The 22,366-nt window shown below is 40.5% G+C and overlaps 1 protein-coding gene across 3 annotated transcripts in view; it reads right to left on the reverse strand.

The window, feature by feature from the left end:
* The window catches only part of UBE2F (ubiquitin conjugating enzyme E2 F (putative)), an 84,310-nt gene that overhangs the window by 18,940 nt on the left and 43,004 nt on the right, over positions 1-22,366 (reverse strand). For all 3 annotated transcript variants that reach the window (XM_049802233.1, XM_049802223.1, XM_049802215.1), the window contains 2 exons: positions 14,336-14,368; positions 11,925-11,987 (listed from right to left, as the gene is read on the reverse strand). In XM_049802233.1, the coding sequence (XP_049658190.1) occupies positions 11,925-11,987; positions 14,336-14,368 (96 nt within the window). The remainder of the gene's footprint in view (positions 1-11,924; positions 11,988-14,335; positions 14,369-22,366) is intronic.

Here is a 22,366-nt window from a genome sequence, read left to right on the forward strand (position 1 = left end):
CACCCAGAAGCACTGGCAGAGGCTCACTCTCTGGATGCAGAAAAGTGTGACTGAGGAATCACTGCCTTAGTGAAAGAAACAGCCAGCACCACCAGGTACTCTATGCAAGGTGGAAGATGTTTCTCAACTCCATTTTTTGATGTGTTCATAAAAATTCTCCTGCATTGCTTCTGTGTGACAGGTGTGCCCGCATCTGTGTCTCCTCAAGTCATTTTAGAGCAAGAAGCTACTCTGTCTCAATAAATCACAAAATAAATCGGAGGCAGAAATTCAAGCGAGCAGAGCACAGAGCTGTCAGTCATGAATTTGAGGTTACTGACAAGCATGCAGCAGAAAATAGGCTGGTAACGTGACATGCCAGATCTCATAACTGTCTGCACAATTAGCAAAATACCAGACTACCTACATCACATTGGACCTGGATATTATATTACATCCTTCCAGTAACAGCAAAGTTACATTTTGTTTTTATCTCCATTCATTTATGCAGGATTACATTAGGGTATGTTAACCCAGCATGTCACTAACAGCTTGCAATCCCTCTCCATACTGTGATCAGCCTTTGTTCTTGCATACAGGAGACAGGAATGAACAGCAGATAATCTGTATTCGCACTTCATTACACCCCTGGGTCTGTCAGGAATAGTTAATACATTTTCATGTGCCATGCTGAAACGGAGGAAGGACAGTTAGCTAATGCTATTTTGTGAAACAACTGCTACAAGATCAATGCAAAACTAAAGACCCATTCTGAAAAACTCTGAACAGTCTCAATTCTTTTTTAACTGAAGGAGAAACTGAGGGCACCCAGCACTTTGCACATTTAGATGCATGGTATGACTGACTTGCGTTTTCCAAGCTACTACTAAGTGTCAAACTCCAGTCTGATCCTTCTACCCTGCCAATAATTGATAAAGATGCTTTCCCAATATTCTGAAGATGCTGTCAAATAATGCTTTGATTGTCTACATTCACCATTCAGTTGGTTTGACAGATGACAGCAGGGGTTTATTATTAAAACATTTTCAGCTTTCAGTTTGTTATATCATTATGTTACTGGCCAGGATTTAGGGAACAAACTTTGAAAATGATACAAGAATGTGCCCATTTTTTAACCCCTTAAAAATAATTTAGTAAAACTTCAAAGCATGTAACAGCTGGATGTTTTCAGTGAGGGACTACAGGACAGAGCCTGGCATTCAACTAAGTGAAGGACAAGAAAGACACATCTTGGAAGACTGACTCTAATGTATTCTGACCTGCACAGGTAAGCTTGTAAAGCTGGGGGGGGGGAGGGAGGATCACAAAACTGTACCGACCTTGTAAATCCCCACTTATGTCCCACAAGTAGGAAGAAGCGGGCACAGTACTACAAGAGGCAATAGTTGTAGATTCTGAACTCACAGAACCCTCCACCTGCAAACACACATGCTGTAGTGATGATTTCCAGACTGGACAAAGGGTCATTGTAAATGCTTTCTCCTAAACATGAGTACCTAGCCAGATGTTTTCACAACACCTACTGGGCTTCACAAGGACCATGTACACAGGAAATGCTACTTAGTGACAAAGCAGCAAGCGCAACACAGAATAGAGGAGCTACCAAGAAACATGACTGCCTCTTTAGCCAAGCTGCAAACTCAAAAATTTCCACTTCAATCAAAAGCATTTCCACCCAACAGAACTGTCAAGGTTATTACGATGAAGTATAAAAGATAACTTAGTGAGAAGGCTCTTCAGTAATATCTGGTAGAAAGGACTGAGCCTCCCACATCAAACAGAAAAAGTCGTGATGTCTAGTTAGACCTACTGCTTCCCCATGGCAACTCTTCCAGTTGCTTCAGTGGGGGAAGAGTACTGCTAGCTCTGGGGAAGCTTTGACTCAGAGGAGCATTTCTTCTCCTCCCTGTGACTTGAAGCCTCAGGGAAGCAGTGCGACGAAAACCCAGTCAGATTTCAGCACACTGCATTCAAGAAACAGGCCCTCTGGACTGTGTAATGTGACAACACAAGTCACTTTTGCATGCTCCATCACTTCTCCCCACTACGTCCCCCTGCAGTTAAACAGGCAGGGTGCAGCTGAGAAATTGCTCACTTACAAGCATTTAGCACAACTGAACCCATGCATGGTTGCTCCTCTAGCACCAGCTCGAACACGTTAATAATGATACTTTTCTTTAAGACCACCTGAAATGAACTTCAAGTAGATGTTTTCAAAATAATTTCTCTGTTCTAAGGTTAATTTTCCAGCTGTCTTGAGCTGTCACTAAACTTCAGGCATCTGAGCTTAAAAAATGAAAATAGTAAAGATCAGAATTCTTCAAGTATCATTAGCACCATTTGCATACAAAATTCCCTAGGGATATGTTTGGGAAACTGGAAAAGTTTAACAAAATATGGCTGTGATGGGCAACTGCTAGCAAGGATGATGAGTTTGACAAAGAGAACTGGGCTAAAAATAATGCATTAATAAATTAAATTAGCATTATTTTTAAAAAATTCCTTGGGGAAGGCATTAGAAAAAACAGCTTGCCATTAAAAACCTTTGAAGTGCATTGCCCAGACACAATCCAATAAAGAAACGAGCATTCAGGTAAAAACAGGATATAAACTTGGGTAATACAGAACTGGACTTTTGACCTACCCATATGCTTTTGACTACTTTGCAAAATAAACCATTTCAGCTGCTTTCAGTTTCCTCACGGAACACTACCCACCAAAGGCATACCACTATTTCACATAATAAATAATTATCTGGAAAATAAAATGCTTGTTTAAAGCTATTTCTAGTGCCTTTTACCACAAAATGTCTCCTCTGAAATGTACAGTGACAAGATGCAGCATCTATGGACCATGAAATTTTAGTTATTATATTTTATGTAGTATAAATGTTTTATATTGAAATGTCTTTTCCAGAATCTTGGACAATTTTGGTGAGTACTATCCAAACAAATTGTTTTGCACCCAAATTTGCCAGCAGCCACTATAGATCAGTGGGTAATATTTCTAATTCTCAGACAGATTTACTTCAAGATATTTAACTGCTAAATCTGGCAAGCAGAAAATCCAGTGAAGAACACCCACAGGAAAGGTTTTGCTTCCAGCCACACAAACGCAATTAACTCAAAGTTGGAAGAAATGTTCTTGCAGGTCATTCAGTCTCCATTTACAAAGAGGTGAACAAACCCAAATGCTTCAAGCAAGAAAAGTTAATGCACTAAATGATGCATTCCCTACAGTGGTCACAGTACCTCTGCTCTTGGGCTCTGCAGCCTAAGTCTCAAAGAACTAAGCCACTCTGTCCTTGAGTTTTACATAAAGCCAAAGACAAAAACCAAAAAAGCAGAGTCTAAGCAGTTTGGAGGTAAGGAAAAAGTTATTTATTAGAATCCTTCTGCAGATGCTTCATTCATTTCCAACACAGATGTTAGCTAGTGTCTCAAGTGAAGGGCAATAGTTCACATTACTCAGTTGTATCAATAAGCAAAGGTCTTGACCTGCATTGAAGATGCCTATCTAAAGCAGCCTGCACTGGCTGGCAGCCACTGCCAACTGCTCTTTCTATGAAACTTGGGATGGTTCTGGATAAGTGACAAGGGAAAAGACTTGATCTCTTCTGAACAGGAAGAATCACTGCAGGAACTAAGCAAGCTAAGTACTCAAATGTATACTCAAACACCTTTGATATAAAAAAAGGTAACAAAAAAAGAGCAGGTATGACAGAGAAACAAGAGTAGTTACTGTAAGATCAGTTAAATGAATTCTTTAAAATAGAAAGCCTGAGGAAGAAATACAGATAATACAGTTTTCCCAAACCTTCAAGTTTTAATTTTATTTTGAGCTACTGTCTGCTTAGAGGATACAACACACTTGCGACATTTTAGCATTTATATCGCACTTTTCATTCAGATGCATCAAATAACATTTCAAACAGACTAATCTTCTGATAGATGAAATTACATTAATAGAAAAAAACCCCTAACTTCAAGGTGATCAATGACAAGAGATGAAGAAGAATCCAAATTTGCAGACACTATTTAGTTTCAAATGCATTTCTTCAGCTACACAGAAAAATGGATTTTCAAGGTAGACTTAAAATCTAAATGTAATTATGCCCTTATTATGTATAAGCACAGAAATAAAAAGCCAGGAAGATAAAAGTACAGCTGACCATGACATTATTTTGGAGGAGTCTTTAGAAGGATCAGATCTGAAATGATACACAGGCAGTGAGCTCTGGGACTTTTTAACTGTCTGAAGGCATAATCAGTTCATGGACAAAATTACTCAACTTCAGCACAGATGAAAGATCCCAAATCTGCCAGCTTCTGTATTTAGCACCCCACAGGGTAGCTCAGAAAGGAAAGCACAGGGCTCCTGGTCTGCGTGGCAGATTGGTTTACAGTGTTTGATAAAACCCGAGGTGATACGGAAGAACGGTAACCCCTTCCCACTCTGAGAACATGCTTGACAAGCAACTTTGTAGTTTTGGATGTAAAAAAAACCAACCAAAAAACCACCAAACCAAAAAACAACCACCCACAAGCAAAAAAAAAACCCCAGCAAGGATGAAATCACTCTCGGTGAAAAAGTAGTTCACAATTTCAAGTTGTTGCTGGTTCTTGGTGGCTCCAGAACTAAAGAGCTACACTGGGCAACGACAGTTTTTGACGGAGAGGCACTATTTGGGGGAAGTTCAACTTACTGTATTTCCAAAGGGATGCCTAAAGATTTTCTACAGACATATGTTTATTTGTTTCTTACTTAACAATTGTTACTTACAGGCAGACCTCTTGCTGACAACTTTCAATGACTTACCTGTTTTCAGAAGATACATTAATGTCCTCTCCAGAATCCATCCCAGGCACCAGCATTTTGTGAGGTGCTGCTGGTTCTTTCCCAAAGGTTTGGGAATTTAAGATTATTCTACAAAAACCCTAAACTGCTTGCTATTTAAGGAGTCAAAAAACCTGCATACAATTATGAAAGGCTATAAAAGCTCTTCAATGGAATTTCTAATGGAATTAGATTAGTGCTCTCACTTGGCAAGACAAGACAGTCCTCAAGTAATTCAAGGAAAACATTCATCCCAGAAGACTCATTAGAACAACCTCCAAAGACTGCAAGCAATTAAGAGATTTTTATTTTTTTTTTAAGCCTTGTTTCCTAAGGAACTGAGGCTATGTAGGGCAATTAAAATCCTAAGAGAAAACCTTAAGAGGCAGCTTCAGACTCCATAACACCATGAACATTATAAATCCATCTGCACAGAAACAATCCTGAAATAAAAACCTTATCTTCTTTACTAGCAAGAGAAGTCTCAAAAAAAAGAAAAAAAGATTCAATAGCTGTCACAGCATCATGCAAGCGACACAAGCAAAAGTCTGCCCCAAAATCCCTCTTCCCCAAAAGCTTCTGGCCTCACACATCACTGGTGCCACCACTGACTGTGTGATTTATCTGAGGGTGCAGTTCATGAAAATACAGCATTATCCCAGGTGAAACGAGGCTAGCAATACTGTCCTTAATATCTTCTGTAGGATTTTTGCTAGTGTGCTAGTATTACTGTGGTGAGAAATCAGGATGACATGATTTGAGCAGGACTAGAAGGCGCAACTGTAAGGATGATCTATTAAAAACTAAAGACCATAAGAACTACAAACTACAAAGACTACAGCCATAAGCACATCACGAATTGTCCAGAGTCATGTTTTACTGCAGTATGTTACATACAAATTCCAACTCTCCTAAACTTTCCCCTGAATATTCTTACAAATCTACAATCCCCCTCCCTCAGAATAAAACCACAATGTCTATAAACAACATCATAACAGTGTACACAGCTACCTGAAGACAGATGGACTAGAAATCTAGTCAGCGACAGCAAGAGCTGCTAAAATTTGGCAGCTATAGTTAAAACCCATGCTTTCTAAAACCCGGGCCAGAACCAAACTCACACACACACACTCCTATGCAAAATAATTGAAGTATCAAAACAACAGCTACAAGCTTTGCTACTGATCTAGCCATGGAAAAAGCAGGAAAAACTCCCTTTGCTGACAGCAGCAGACGACAGCTAGGGGAAAAAAAGGCAAGACCAAGAACCCTTTTTACACAGGGTTGCTGTGCTGCATGTTCTTTAAAACCAGACAACTGAGAAATACAACAACGCAGGTACAGATCTGGATGGTTGGCACCTGGAGTGGCCTGTTGGAATGCTGACCTCTCCACATCCAGGAGCAACTGGGTGTTTCCAGCAATGATGATGCTGAGCCTGACAAAAGCTCTCATTCCTGTAGCTGGGGCAAGCAAAGAGAAGGCCACAAAAGCATAGCATTAATGATCTTTTGACACAATCACCAGTTACCTGGAGGCAGCAAGGAGAGGTGACACTCCTACTGTTCAGTGCATTCCTGAGCTCTGTAACTGGACGTGTAAGTTACTGCTTTCCAAGGTAGATGCAAATAAAATCAGGGCTCACTGAATTAAGTAAAAAGTTTGTGTTTAGGATGAATCCATGGCAAACGCCCATTTATTCTAATTAGATTTCTCAGCTTTGGCACTTCAGAGCTGCTGGTAAAAGTCCCATTAAAGACAACATGCTAGATTTTCACAAAGGGGAAAAATCCCTCCCAGAGTGCTATCCATCTTAGTCTTTCACAACAACATAGCAGGAAGCATTTCCATGCACTGAATACTGACAGGTGAGTTTCACTGAGAAGATGGAAAGACATCCAGGAAAAAAAAAAAATCACACAGGGTGACGTTACTCATCTTCTCATACTAAAGCAACTCAAGACTGCATGGATGAACAAGTAAATGAGTGTTTGCTAATCTGTGGGATGACAAAAATTGCTTTAGCCTTTTAAACTGCACCAAATACAACAGGCAAATACAATTAAAATAGGACACAGCATTAGCATTCTTGATATGGCAGGCCTAGGTGAGGAAGAAAGCTAAGGGATATTTTGAAAAACATTTCTCCTGATGTCTACTGCTCATACAGCTTTGAAATGTTTTTGGTTTTTTTTTTTTTTTTTTTTTTTTTTTTGGCAAAGACAAACACTGCTAGGAAACGTAAGGGCTTTTAAGGAACCCAGCAAATTGCAGTGTCCTGAGATAGTATCTCAAAACAACCATGACAGATGTACGTATGGGAAGTATTTTCTAGATTTCAGCTAACAAATAGCAGACACAGCACCCATAGCACTTCTGCCCAAGGAATACACAAGTCCTGAACTACTAAACTGATTCAGTTTTTTATTACCAAATTATATCCCTATTCTTTCAGTATTCAGCCTAGCTGGCTGCCACAGAAAGCAAATCGATAGTTTTATTTGTTCACTGTACAAAACAGCAAATCCTACAATTTCTAGCACATCATTTTTAAGTGAATAGTCATTAAAACTTAAACACTTGCTCATTGCCTAGGAATCCATGGAATCAATTCAACTGACAATTAATGGCTCTGGTCATCCACATAATTACTGACAGGCTGAATTCTCTGCTAAATCCAAAGCAGTCCCAGCTAATTAACTAGTAAGCAGTCCTTTAAGTTCAACAAGAAAACTCATACTACCAAACTGATGAGATTGTATGAGTGTGAGAAGACTGAATGTTGGGAAACATCTTGCTTCGTTTACAGAGACATCAATCATCTTTTTATTCTCATTTATTGAGCTCTAAACCAATAGAGGATGGTTGCGTATCTTCTAGTGATTGTGACTTAACTGCAGTGCAACGTGGGCACCAGGAATGTTCCAAAAAGTAACACTACAAAAATGAACAAAGCAAACTTTCCCTAAGCTGGAAACAACTATGAGTTAGACGAAGGCAGAAGAGTGTGGGGGGAAAAAAGACTGAAGGGAAACTACAATTTTATCTGAATGCTTTATTAAATGCTGAAAGCCACAGTCAACAACCTTGCAAGAAGGTTTCAGTTTAAGAACTGGCTTCATGTGGAAACTGGTGCCAGATCTACAGAAATACAGTCACTAAAGAGGATGTAGTCAACATGCTGGAAGGCAAATCCACCCTCCAGAGGGACCTGCATGGGCTGGAAGAAAGGCCAACAGCAACCTCAGGAGGCCTAGCAAGGCCAAATGCAAAGCCCTGCCAGTGGGGACACACTCAGCCCCTGCACAGGGACAGTCCCAGATGCCAGGCTGGGGACAGCACTGCTGGGAAGGCCACGGGGCGAGGAGAAGCTGAGGGAACAGGGCTTGCTGGTGAGGAGGAGAAGGCTTTGGGGGGGGATCTAAAAGCAGCCCGCCAATACTGACGAGGAGGTTACTGAGAGGAGAGAGCCTTCTCAGAGGTGCACAACAAGAGAACACGAGATTGAGCTCCTAAGCTGAAAGGGGGGACATCTGACTGCATATATGGAAAAACATTACCATGTGCGTAACTAAGCTTTGGAGCATCCAACATCACTTGATGACAATCATAAGATAAACTCACAATTGGCAAAACTGAAGCCTTACAAAATTGATCACAATGACGAGGAAATCACTTGAACAGTGCCATTTAATGCAGACAAATACAGGGATCCTATCTCTGCAAAATTAATTATAAGTCACACAAAGAGGCAGACAGCATCCTCTGTCACTGAAAAGGTCTTTTGATTAAATAACCAATTACAACATAGGTCTCTAGATCACTTCTGTAGCTGATAAGGTACTTTTTGGATACATAAGTAGAGGGCTAGCAAGTCTGAATATTGATATAATCTCTTTGTCTAGCATTTGTGAAAATGGATGTTGATGATTCTGCCCAAATTTGTTGTACCACCTTCCAAAAAGTTACTGACATCTCGCAAAGTGTGTGAGGAAGACTTGTAGAATTACTAAAGCTGCATAAACAATCATATGTACTCTAAAAAAATTCATGTAAAAGTGATCACTGGCTGAAGGAAGCTAGAAGGGAAGAAGTTTAGTAACTGACAGTGCCTTCCTCAAGCTGAAGGAGGCTCATGAGGGCTGGAAGCTGAAGCTGCACTAACTCAGATCTCAGGTAAGACACAGTTTTTTAAAGCAATTAATTGAACAACTTGAGCTCTGAATTTTCTATTATTTTTACATCTTAGAACAAGGCTGCTTTCCCAAAAACTACAACTATGTGCTCAGGTATAAGCCATAGATTTAATGCAAAAATGAAGAGGTCCCTTATGCAGGAAGAGATCATAACTGTCCCTTCTAGCCTGGCCTGTAACACAAACATTCCCAGCAAAACTGCTTTCCAAGAATCAATAATAAGGATTTTTGATATCTATGATATGACTTCTTCCACCATCTGCAAGGCGGCAGTCATTTTTGATGACTTAATACCAGCCTATGGAACTGAATGAACTCCAGCCTCCCATTTTCAATAACAAGAGGCAGGTGTCAAGTTAGCAGTTAACCTCTCCAGCAGCCATACTTAGCCTGGAATGTTAGCAAAGAGATTCCAGGATTTCAAATCTGAAATTACATCAGTGAAATACTGAGTCATCTCCTCCAGGAGAACCATAGAAGACAGCTCGAGATACCTTTGTTTTGCCTGTTACAAGCCATATCCTCTCATGCTGTCAAATGACCAGAGGCATTCTCTCACAGCATGTTAGACACAGATGTTTGTGTACAAAACTATTTGTGTATAGATATATTTGCACATCTGTTAGTATATAGATTGTGCATGTGGGCATATATATATTACATATATACTATTTGTATAATTGTATTACACATGTAAAAATGTCTCAAGGAAAATTCATTAGCATTCCCATATTAATCATATCATGCACTGCAAGTATTTTCTTGAGACAGGAAAGGACAGGACCACAGCAGTTTGACTTCACAACAAAGTGCTTATACCCTACATGAGACCTACTCCCAATAGAGACAAAAACTAACTCACACTGCAATTGCATCCTTTGAGGCTAGTTATAAAAGCAGACATTTCCCTCCCTTGCATAATTTATTCTCTCCAGACAGGCATCATTGGTTTTGTCTTGATGCTGCTGTAAGACATACTATGGAAAATTGAGCACTATCTGGTGCTGTCACTATCAATTAAATACCTAAACTAAATTCATATAACCTCCAAAAAAGTTAACATGGCAGAATATAATTTTACAGATGCCTGTGAGGAGAATACTTAAGAGTTTACTAAATAAAAAATGCTTGTTCCAAAAATATTTTGAATTTAGAAGATTGTCAAAAAACCCACTCAATTTCCCTTTCACGTCTTCCACAGCTGCTGTTATCTGGAAAAAACAAAAGAAACCAAAAAAACCCAAACAAAACCAATACCCAAAAAAACCCCACCAAACTTCCCTGCTATTAGTGTAGCAGTATGTATTTTGAGTGCTCACTTCTCTGTTTTTTAAGGGAGGTGTGTTTTTAAAAGCACATGACATTCTTAATTTCTGCGGATTCCCAAGATTTCCGATTTCTGAATGAGGTTGAGAGATGCAGGATAGTGGTTTCTCAGCATTTCATCACTCTTTGGGAAGAGGACATTACTGGCTGGCTGGTCTGAGATCTAACAATTTACTTGAAGCACTGGTAAGGCTTGCCTATCACAGCCTCAGCACATCTGACACAAGACTGTACTAGTACTACGGGAGCATCTCTCCTCACACCTACCCAGACACCAGACAAACTGCTTTTCCTTTGACAGTTAGAAGAAATCAAGTGCCAAATCTGACACTCAGCGATAGGTGTGTAGCCTCACCATTCCCAAAGAGCTACAAATTTCCCTGGCAAGGTATTAGAGAATAATTCAGTCTAACAATGCAAACAAAGAAAATGAGTCAGCCTGCTACCATCACTATACTGGTTTTGTTTCTCTGGCTGCATCCCCTCTGTGACTACTTTCAGTGGCTTGGAAGGCTTCCTGGCACTCCTTGCCAAAATGATATAACCATTTAAAAAACCTCTTTGAGAGTAGGTGTCTACCAAATTTTTCTCACCTTAGGCTTACAGTTTCACCCCAGCCCTGCAGACACTGACAAATAGCAGAATAGCTACAAGATCTCATTAGCTAGAAAGATGATCTTGCAATCCCGATGTTTCCTCTTGAAAAAATGAGTTAAATTAGGTGCACTGCCTGACTTTGCATTTTCAATGAACTCTTCAAATCAACATTTACCTGGAAACTTTCTTCAATCTTTAAGGTTAACTTCAACAAAAGTATCAGAAGAGTTTAATTAAAACAAGGTATCTTGAACATGCCAAGTGTAACTTTTATATGCTTGAGGTATGCATCCATATAATGTAATGTGACAAATCTTCAGAGATCCATACAATGGAAAAGTTAGTACTTTGTTCACCTCTACCTCCATGCTGAATTTCAGTTGAGAGGTAAATCTCACAGATGTTCATCAGGCCACTAATCAATACCATGTTTTGCTTTGCCCAGTCCATAATACACTCAGAACAAACAGAATCCGTAAAAAGAAAGTAAAATTTCCACTCCTGTCTTTCAAACATGCCCAGATTTCTCCTGGCTTAATAAAAGCATGCAAGATGGAAGAGTTGTGAAGAAAAAAAGTTGCATTTTGAAAGAGACAAGAGAAGAATGAGATCTTTTTGTAGGTCTCTTAAGGTAAAGGCTACTTACATAACTGCACCAAACCAATTCACTACCATTTGCTGCACAGAATGTGTACAACTTCAGGGAAAATCTCAGAAACAAGAAGGCAAAGATCATCTATTTTGGGGATATGACTACATTATGGTCAACAATTCTAGCATATGGTGAATAACACTACTGTGTTGAGTTTACTTTCCCAGATAAAGCACATTTTGTTAGAATAACTGGCTGCTGATACAATGAGCCACTTAACTGCCTGACTACCACCTCAAACACTTTAAAAGGGCTGACTGAGTACAGTATGTGTATTTGTTTAGGAACAACATGCTTTAAATAAACCACTGACTCACCTTGTCACGCAAATGATGCTCTGCAGCCTCAATGTTCAAAGGATCGTCAAAATTCAAAAGATCCTGGAAAATAAACACAGAACATTATAAGGTTCCCAGTGACTGCATCGTCAAGGAATCCAAAGCCCTAATGAACAAGATAATGAACCAAAGCGAACAAGACCAGCAAGTGTAGTGCCATTTTCTCAATATCTTGGTAGGTATCCCTGCCAAAGGTAGATAAACCAAATCTCAAGTCAAAGGACAACAGCAGCAGGGTATTTGTCCCTATCTGGTAGCATGCCACACACAGCCCCATGACACTTCTCTCTGGCAGTGATGCATTTCTATTTTAAAACAGTTTTAAATAAAATTTTGAAGGAACATTGAAAGCTTCAGAACGCACAATTCCTGTTGATTTTTATTCAAGGTTAAAGTAAACGCTTTAAAAAAACCAAACCTGCAAACACAGCCTGGTGATAAAGCAGGAAGAGCTTCCTTAATACCATCTCCATAGCAAAGCAATTTAATTCCCTCTGTGAAGAAACTACATAACCTGGAGCCTGACGGACAGGAAAGTTTTAGTGCAATGGGGAAAACAGGGCCAAGAGGAAAGGAAGCGCAAAGACCCCAAGAGCTAAGGGCATGTGGGGCCAGCGAGCAGAAATAATCAAAATCAATCTCAGGTCTGTCAGTTTAATCTCAATAAATATTAACTTCCGAAGGAGAAAGTGTCTAGGGTTAAAACCAAAGGAAATCAAGATGCTGATAAAAGAGGAATTATCATAAAAAATAACACTGAATCACAAAACCCCCTATTCTGCTTGCAGCCCAGATCATTTTCCCCAGTTTAAGGTTAGCCTGTGACAGCAGTGAAGCACCATCGTTTCACAAGTGTGAAAGGCTCACGTCACTCTCCAACTCGTTTTCAAGCAGCAAACTTCCCATTTCATTCAAACCAGGACACCAATCCACCTCAATTTCACTCACTTCCTTCAAGAAAACCTCAAAAGAATCTGCAAGGCCAGTATGATCCAGTGCCAGCTTTTCAAAGACCAATTATTTGTAAGAAGCTGGGTGTGAGGGAAATCCAAGAGGCAAGCTGGGAAGCATGGCTCCTACCAGCCATGACAAATCCCTGTAGTCTCCAATGCGTGACCATCACTCTCTGCAGCTGTTTGCACAACGGATTATTTTTACATGCAGTTCTGCGTCCGAAGGCACTCCTTTGTACCTCCAGTAGATTTCACTTTCTTCCAGTTACTTAGCATGCAGTGGGAGACTAACAGCAAAATGCAATCACTCTGTTGAAAAGGCAAATGCTCTCCAATCTTCTAAATGAATTAACCAAAAGAAGTTGTCGAAACAAATCAAGCCTTTGGAAAGCTTAGGAGATTGTAGCCAGCCACTGCCTTGGTCTACGCTAGAGGTTTTAAAAACACTCCATGATCCTGGTGACAGTGCTGGGAGCACAGTCACTGCTTTGCCCCTTCTCCTGCAGGTAGTGGTGGAAGGAATTCCTCTCTCTGAAAACAGGCTGGGGCTAGCAAAGCCCACAGCAGTGCTCCTCACCCAAAGCTTTTCACAGCCTCCTCCATATACCCTGGAGTGGCTGGGGTAGTTCTCTCCAGAGTCTGTGACAAACATGGTGACCAAGTCAGTGCCTTTCTTTGCTTTCTCCTGACCTTCCTACCCAGCAGCAATAGCTGTGGAAGGGGACCGCAATCCTGGGCTCCCTAAAAAGGTAGCTTTTGTACAGTAAAGACTTAACCTCTCTCTGCTTTTAGGGCAAAAGCAGCTGTTGCATCCTGCCTGCCTCTTGCAGCTTCCTGCCCTCTCCTCCATTTTCAAGTTGCTCCTGTAATTATGAGGCACAGGTTTTTTGCTCCTGTCAATCTAAGGAAAAGGGGGAAAATGGAATCCCTGAACAAAATTATATCATTTCTGTGACAAGTCAGGGCTTATGCAAATTGTGCGGGTGGGTACCGAGGTCCTTGAACAGGAATATAAGTGTTCAAAACAGGAATCAGACTGCAGGGCAGTTATTAATTCCTAAACATAATTTTTTAAAAACGTAACACCAACACAATTCCTTCTGAGAGCAACATGAATTTCTATTTCCTGCCGACCAGCAGAAGGAATTTCATACTGTGTGGAAGATCCCAAGTAACTGGTTAGCAAAATATCCCATAATAGATTTGTAATTAAAAGTAAAAACAATGTAGGAAAAAGCTGGCATTTCAGACCATCTGTATGAGTCTCGCAGTTACACAAACAAAAGCACAAATTGATTTTATAAAACACCCACTGAAGCCAAAGAAAATAATGACCTTAAGTTTAAGAATCAACAGACAGGGTTCACATTAGGTGATGCTGAAACCAAACAAGGCAGGAAAAAGGAAAGTGGATATGCAAAATATTCATTTACTTACAGTAAATAAAGAGTTTAACCCCCAGACAACATCCTGCAAAGGAAAAGCACAGTCAGTTAGGCATGCATTTCAGGTGTTTTGAACATGTTCTCATACTTTACTTTTCTATTAATCTGTGAAATTACTGGAAATCAAATCTAGATTAAGGGTGATGTTTTACTAATTTAAATCAAAATATTGAAAAAGCTTTCCTATTTCATGGATGCTTGATATTTAGAAGTCACCAAAACCCAAATAGTGTATATCCAAATACAAGTTCAGATATTTCTGTATGTATAGGAGCCTTATTCCTGTTGCTTCTCTGCTCAAGGAGAGCAATAATACCTTAGTATATGCCAGCAACTGACTGCACTGCTTAGTTCAAAGGGTGGGTATAAAACTTATTTCATCAATGCATTCTTAAAACTAAAAAAATTAAAACCGTGTCAGACATATTTGAAACTGTGTCAAAATATCAGAGGAAGAGAGATTAAGGAGTAAAGAAAAAATATCATTCTTATACAAGCATATGTCTCAATTTTACTGGCTTTAAGTGTCTATTTAACCACAGCTGAATAGAGAGTGTTTGCAATTCCTGCAAACAGGAAGCTTTAGGGGAATCTGTGTCCAAATGGTGCCATCAAACACAGCTTATTTTGGGGTGGGCATCTCCAAAAGTGTTCCACTAGCACTGAACCTAAGAGTCCACATCCTCAGTTACAACCTTCAGAGAGTAAGAAAATGCACAAGATCCACATATCACAGAAAGAGACTTAAAAGCATCACCTACCACCAACTTTGAGGCTAAGCTTTTCTACCTAGAGGAAAGACTATTTTCTTTAGTAGCAGCATAACTAAGCTACCCTACTGCAAAATCCCACTGAAGTCTCGGTACTGGAGCTCACACCTACAAGACAATTAAGTAAGATCAGCATTGCACCTCCTGCCCTTACAGCCTACTAGCACTTGACTGCCTACCCATGAAAACCACACTGCCCGATTTCCAGCAGTGGGACAAACACTGCACATTAATCATTTCATGGCCAAAATATACCTTTCACAATAAAGCCTCAAAGTAAAAACTTCCTATCCACGACAAAGAACTTCAATAAATGAGTGTATTTCAGTTGGCTTCCTGTTCCAGGCCCTCTGCTGAGAGTGGTGGACCACAGAAATCCATATCCCTTAAGAATGCTATCCAGTTATGTCCTAATGAAAAAGATACAGTGTCAGCATTATCTGGACAACAGCCTCTCACAAACCAATTTTCCTTTGATCTTGTACAAACAGCCTACTCAGTTTATCTGCTTTTAATAACATGAACCTGCCCGGCAAAGCTGATATTGACAGTGTTTTCAGTTTCAGTATCTTCTCCTAATGGAGCTTCTGAAATCATCAGGTGTGGCAAAGACAGCAATTCTTTCAAATGTACTCATCATCTTTAGTGGCAGCCCAGACACATAAACCGCAAAAAAGGGCATACCCAAGACACCTAAGAATTACAGTTATCCATACATTTTAAGACTACAGTGCTGAGCAGTCATCCCCAATCCCAAACGACCATACTGTCAATTCCTTGGTAAGTGTGAGAAAATGGACTATTTCAAATAATGGATGAAAGTCATAATTTTACCCTTTAAGTTCTGCTGTTCAACTGCAACTACTGTCACAGAAACTGGGCATAGCAGAGGTTAGCAAAACATGGTACTATGGAAAACTGTATTAAGGAATCCTGGGGATAAACTATTTGTACAGTGAAGTGGTGCTAGAGAAAAAATAAGCCAAAGTCGCCAATTAAAGAAGGATTTCAGTGGTGTGAAGATTAGGAACAGGCACGAAGGTATCAGCTTCTACTTCACTCTCCTGCATTCAGGCATGAAAGGGTATGCAGCACAGCACAGGGGTCTGCTCCGCTCTGGTACTCCTACGTATGCTGCCCCTGGCATGGATGCAGCCCGAGGACTGACTACTGATGCAGGGTGTGCAACCAGGGATGGCTAAGAATGCCCCTGTCTCCAGCCAGCCGCTCTGCCCCAGCAGATGCTCCAACCCCTGAAGGTCAGGAGCCCTGTCCACTGCTGCCCTCAAAGGCTGTATTGTCCTTCAGGGCAGCAGACTGAATGTCTTGGGGGTGGTGAAGAATTTCTTGCATCCAGTTTTAACTCACTGTGTGTTTCCCACAACCTTTGATAATGGGACCTTACTAAAGCATGGTAATTTGCTTTCTTCCACTTGAAGAAGCAGGAATAAATTAACTTTTTAAGGGTCAACTTTCATCTACACCATGTGACAGCAGACTGTAGCTGGAGAATGTGATGCAGAATAACAATACCGAGTGTTAAAAAACATCCTAAAGCACTATGAAGAACTCATACTAGCATACTGGGGCCTGTCCATTTCTAAATCCTGCCTGAACGCCAAAACAGCACTCACAGGGTTGCAAACTGTCCACAACTGTTCAACTGCTTACCAGTATGGCTAAAAAGAAAAAAAAAAAGAGCAACTCAGTCACATTGATTCCGAAATCCTGAAGAGCTCACCTTCTCTTTACATTTAACAGCGCTGAAGCCCCCAGTCTCCCAGAGCCTCCCCACTAGGACACTTCAGATTGTCTCTCCAGACAAAACAGCTTCTGCTCCAGTACAAGCAGCAATGAGCCATACCTTACACAAGTAAACGTTGCAACTCAAAACAGAAATGAGTTACATCAAATTATTTTCCCATTCCATAAACACCCACTTTTGAAGTTTACCTAAATTGCTACCAGATTCTCATTTGCCAAACCCTGGTTTTAAGGCTTTGGGACACTTGACTCATTCAGGCTGACTCTGACAAAGTTCTATCAAAAAAACCCAACCAAACCACCACAAAAAAAAAACCCAGCAAAAACCTCTGTAGTGTCTGTGAGTTTGCAGAATGCTGTATATTTTCACAGCCATTCTAGACACCAAAAAGCATAAAAGGATTATTATTATTACTGAATAACTTATATATGAAATTCTTAGAATCATTTCTGATGTTTCCACCTATTCAAGTTTTATGATTTGCTGGATTCATTTTATACCCTTGCATGCCTCCATAAAAAGTAATGCTAAATTACTACTAGAGGGCAACACTTATTGTAATGAGTTTGAGGCTAGCCTGGATTTAAATCTAGGATATTGAGAAAGGGAAGTGGAATGGAACAGATGAAGCAAGTATTTCATATTTGAAAAACTTGACACTGTTGCATTGCAAAAATAATCACTTTGCATTATTGACTTCGGCAGAGCTGCCTGCTGCATGCAGATAAGCACCTGCCTGAACACTTGCTTCACATTTTTCCTGATTTACTAAAAGGATTTGCAAGCCATCAAAGATCCTGTCAGATTTAACAGTTCAAAACCTTCTGTTTTCTTTTAATGTAGTAAGACATCGTCCTTGGCTTCAAACACTTACTGAACTTCTGGCTTAAATACTCTGAAAACAGAAAGGTAACCCTATGTACAAGAATTTTTAAAGGTTATCTTCACACATAGTAGCAGGGCAGATGTCACCTTACGATGTTAATAATGCACACCCTTATGCTGCTCCACTTCAATGAGAGAATCTACTTGCAAAAGCAGAATCAGACACAGGGATCTGCTTGTTCACGTGGCAAATACCCCACAAGGCTGTTTCCTTTACAATGTTTCTTTTTGTCTACTTTCTCCTACATGCTTAACATCAAAGTTAGAGTACAAGCACACCCACTATTGAGGGGTAACCTCAGAGCGAAACCAACGACCTCTTGCGCTTTTCGTAATGAAGTAGCATGGTCTGCTCAGAACAGACCCTGCAGAAAAGGCTGCATAATTCCCAAACTGCTTTATCTGGTTTCTGCTCCAGCTGTGCCCAGGCAGGCCCTCTCCCTGTCCCCCTTGTCTCCCAGAGACTTTGTATCAGCACAGACGTCACCCATGACATTAGATGCCTTCATGAGCCAAGTGCATGCAGGTCTCAGGTAAGTAAGTGTTTTTAATTCCTCTCTACTATGTTAGTTCAGAAGATTAAAGTATCATACTTGAACTAAAGAGCAATGCCTGGTTAAATCCACAGTGGAAGAGGGGATAAGGAAGGAAACACGCTCTGCTCCTTGGCACTGTCACTATTTTGAGCTCAAGCATAGGGAAGTCAACACAAGCAAGTCAGAAGAACAACAGGCTGTTAATAAATAACCCTTTATAATTACCCCTTTTAATTCTTGAGTATTTATGTTTTGCATTTGAGTGAAAGGCTACATTAAAACCCTGCCCACTGATTTATTTACAGCATGCCAAATGAGGAAAAAAAAATCTGCCACTGCAGCAGTGTTTAAAGTTCAAGAGCAATGAATCAAAATCCTAAATACAGCTTTTGAAATAGCCTCTCCTAAGGCTAGAAAGTCTCAAAGCATTGCATTTGTATGAGGTCCTAATTCATTTAGTCACCAAATCTTCCCAAGTGGCAGTTCTCACAAGCACTTCACAAAAATGATGCCATTGAAACCATGTCACATACAAGTGTTTACCTATGCTTGCTCATGTTTGGAAATATAACCACACAGCACTTTTGAAAAGCACTTTTGTAAATTAAGATTTTCCTTTAACAGGCAAAGTATATTTAATACATTACTTTAAGCAGAGAACAAGCCAGACAAAAGCAGCTAATGAACTTCCAAAGAAACTTCTGTAGAGATCCAAGGAGCATTTCTGATCTAATAGGTTGATAAAATAAAAGTTCATTGCTAAACCATTTTTTGTATACAATTTAACCCATTCAGATCAATGAAAGGAGCAGTAGCCATTTATACAAGCAGATATATGAAGCATTTTTTTTAAAAAAAACAAACAAACAAAAAACTTAAGCAGGAACTCCAATAAAACAAGTGTCAAGCTTTGTACATCACAGTTTGGAAAAGGGCTTGAAATTACACCCAAAAACTCAGCATGCTGGAAGTCAGGCCACTGCATGGCTGTCTCCTAGGGCAGCTCTCTACTGTCCTGTTTGCCTATGCACCAGCTCAAGATGGCTTTGCACTTCCATTCACCTTCTTCCATCATCTCTTACAAACAAGCCCAGCTTCATTCTCTCTTCATTGCATCCCAGAAAACCAAGCACCCTTCATCCCACCCAGTCCTACCTTACCCAGGCTCTGTTAGACTTCTTTCTGCCTCCTCAACATGCCTCCACAAACATTTTGGATTTCCCCCCCAGGGACTAACCACCTGTCTGCAATCATTACAATGTAACTGAGTACACAAAACTTATCACTGGTCCAAGGGGTTAAAAAAAAGTATGTCTTCATGCCAGAGATGGTAGGCACTTTTTAGCTTACAAAACCCCCTGCTTCCCTCCTTAGCAGTCTTCTCCCAAATAAAATGTTCTCTTTTACACTTCCTCTCCCTGTCCAGCTCCTCTCTAATCTTGCATATAAGGCTGCTATAGTATCTTACAAAATTCCTGTGGCAGGTAAAAACACTGTTTCCACCTGGCATAAGGCAATGAAGAGAACATCAGCTTTCTTCAATCTCAAAGGCCATCTCAATTCTCATGTGCCTGCGATCCCAGCTCATGCTTCCCACCCAAACACAACAACAGTAGTTTACTTAGAGGGCTTTGGGTAATTTAAATGGCATGAACTGCTCCAATTAGCAAACACAAAAAACAGAAGGAAGGCTGGAAAACGATTTCTTCCATGCTCAAGTATACTAGAGGGAAGAAAACAGGAACAATTATAGTCTGTTCCTCTCCCAGACCAAGACAGTTGTGAATTGCCAAGTGTGCAGGAGCACTTGTCTAAAATCCCTTACTTTTGTTACTGACTCCTTGACATTTGTCCCCAAGGTTACTTCAGAGCAAGCAGATAATCTTTTATAACTCGTTCCCAGGGGAATTCTGTGATAGCTTCTTAATGAACTACACTATAGTGATTACAAACACTAAAGCGATCGCCCTCCGGAGACCAGTCTACTCAACTGATTAAAGTTGACAAAAAAATGCATATTCAGAAATCAACAATTTGGTGAAAACAAACATAGTTTCATTAGACTTACTAATATACTGCACTGTTTTACTGAATCAGTCTTTAAAAACATGCTAGTAATAACAGCTACTCTATTTAAAAGAAAGATTTAGCTTTGCCAGAAGCCATTAAAGAGAGAAAAAGAAAGTTTTTGCAAGTCTTATGAAGCAAAGGTTTGTACAAAAGACATTGATTTGTGTATTTTCACCAGTCTGGGGCATGTACAGAGGGGAAAAAATAAAACCACTCTTTATAAAAACAGATAAAGCAGATTTATAAAATCAAAATACAACACAATGCACCCCTGCACAAAAACTTCCTGAAGCTTATTTTAAGAAAAATAGAATACTGTCAGATCTACATAGAAGATTGTATTCAGTGGCTTATAACTTCTCTTTACCAAATACTGGATCTGAAGGTTTTTTTGTCTGCTGCTTATTCAATTTTTAGAGGTGGAGAAGAAAGGGAAAGAAATGAAAGCAGTAACAATGGACATTTTAAGCACTTTAGAGAGCAAAAGTATCGAAGAAACGTTAAGTCTTTTGCACTGCACTTTTCTTTAGATGACTTCCTTTACAGAGGGAGACTTGAACTATTGAAAGGTACATTGTGGTAAAGCTGTGCCTTTGGCAACAGCTACAAATACCTATCTAAATTGTGATCAACAAAGACATTCAGAAACCCCTTTGACTACGACAACTAAGTCTCCCTTGCTTGGTTTTCGCTGAACACACACAGGCTTTGCCCAGTCCCTGGTACCAATCAGAGCCACAATGGACAGCACAGCCCTTGTGAGAAGCATCTCAGGCCAGGGGCTTGCACAGCGAGCAGGGCACCAATGAAGAGGTCAGTGTTCGGTTCAGAGCAGCAGTGCCACCTTGAAGCTGGATCTCTACCTGTCCCCACTGTCCATGGGGTCAATGCAGTTGTGTGTGCAGAACAAACTTCTGGATGAAGTCAGGCCAGACATCCTGTTGCAGATGCATGCCACATGGCCTCCAGCACCAAGCAGGGATGTAGAGATCTGGACCAACAAAGAGGACACCAGCCTCCAAACCATACCAAAAAAGGCTCTGAACCACTGGGAGCTCCTACACCACCTTGAAGTACTACTTACATTATGGAAAGAGACAAGTGGTGCACATCCTTTGATGTTTGCTGACAACCAACAGCCCTCAAATGGTTGTGACTCTCTTGTTGTTCCTCACATACCTCTTTACTAGTTCAAAACCTCTCTCCTCTGTACCTGCCTCTACCTTCTGCTGGTACTCCCTGAATTAAAGTTTCTTCTGTATTTATCCCCTCGTGTTTCACTGCTTCCCTAGAGCCATCTTCTGCAATGCTGATGTCACCTTCAGCAACGGAAAATACAAGGTGTGCAGCTTAGGCCCTGAGGAAGGAATGCCATAAACACACGTTGCAAGTGGGTCCAAAGCTTCTTGAGCACCAGGATCCAGTGGCAGTATCAGGTAGTGACTGATCTCATAACTAGGAGATCACGAAGAACCGAAGACATCATCATAGCAGATGAAAGAGAAAGGCCCTGTTCTCAAGCCTCAGGACAACTGCCAGTTGGGGAGGGTTTGACACGAACCACCTCATTACAGAGGATCTGAAACAGATCTTTAATTGGGAGCACATGATAATGCTTCTTGCTCAGTTATCCACACCCTGGAATCATTACACAGGAGACTACAGAGAAGAGGGTACCTTAAGCCTACTCCTCCTATCCCTTCAGAAAATCCCTTCAAGGACACATCTGGGGACACCCTGTCAGTCTGCTCCTCATGCCATCTAGCATCAGCAACCCCCCTGTACTTCTCCCACATTCGACTCTAAAAGCCTATCACTTTTCTGTATGCATTTTTAGGGTGGCCAGGGAATAAGGCTTTCAGTAGAAGTAGTTTAGAAAGATTATATATACATACATACATGTGTGCATGTGTATATATTCGTGTGTGGAGAACAGTCTTGCTCTCTTCAGCAGCAGCACTTTGTGCAGCAGCACTGTGGGTTCTGCTCCTGCTGCG

Source organism: Accipiter gentilis, chromosome 1, assembly GCF_929443795.1.
Source record: "Accipiter gentilis chromosome 1, bAccGen1.1, whole genome shotgun sequence".
In the NCBI taxonomy this organism is placed as follows: Eukaryota; Metazoa; Chordata; class Aves; order Accipitriformes; family Accipitridae; genus Astur; species Astur gentilis.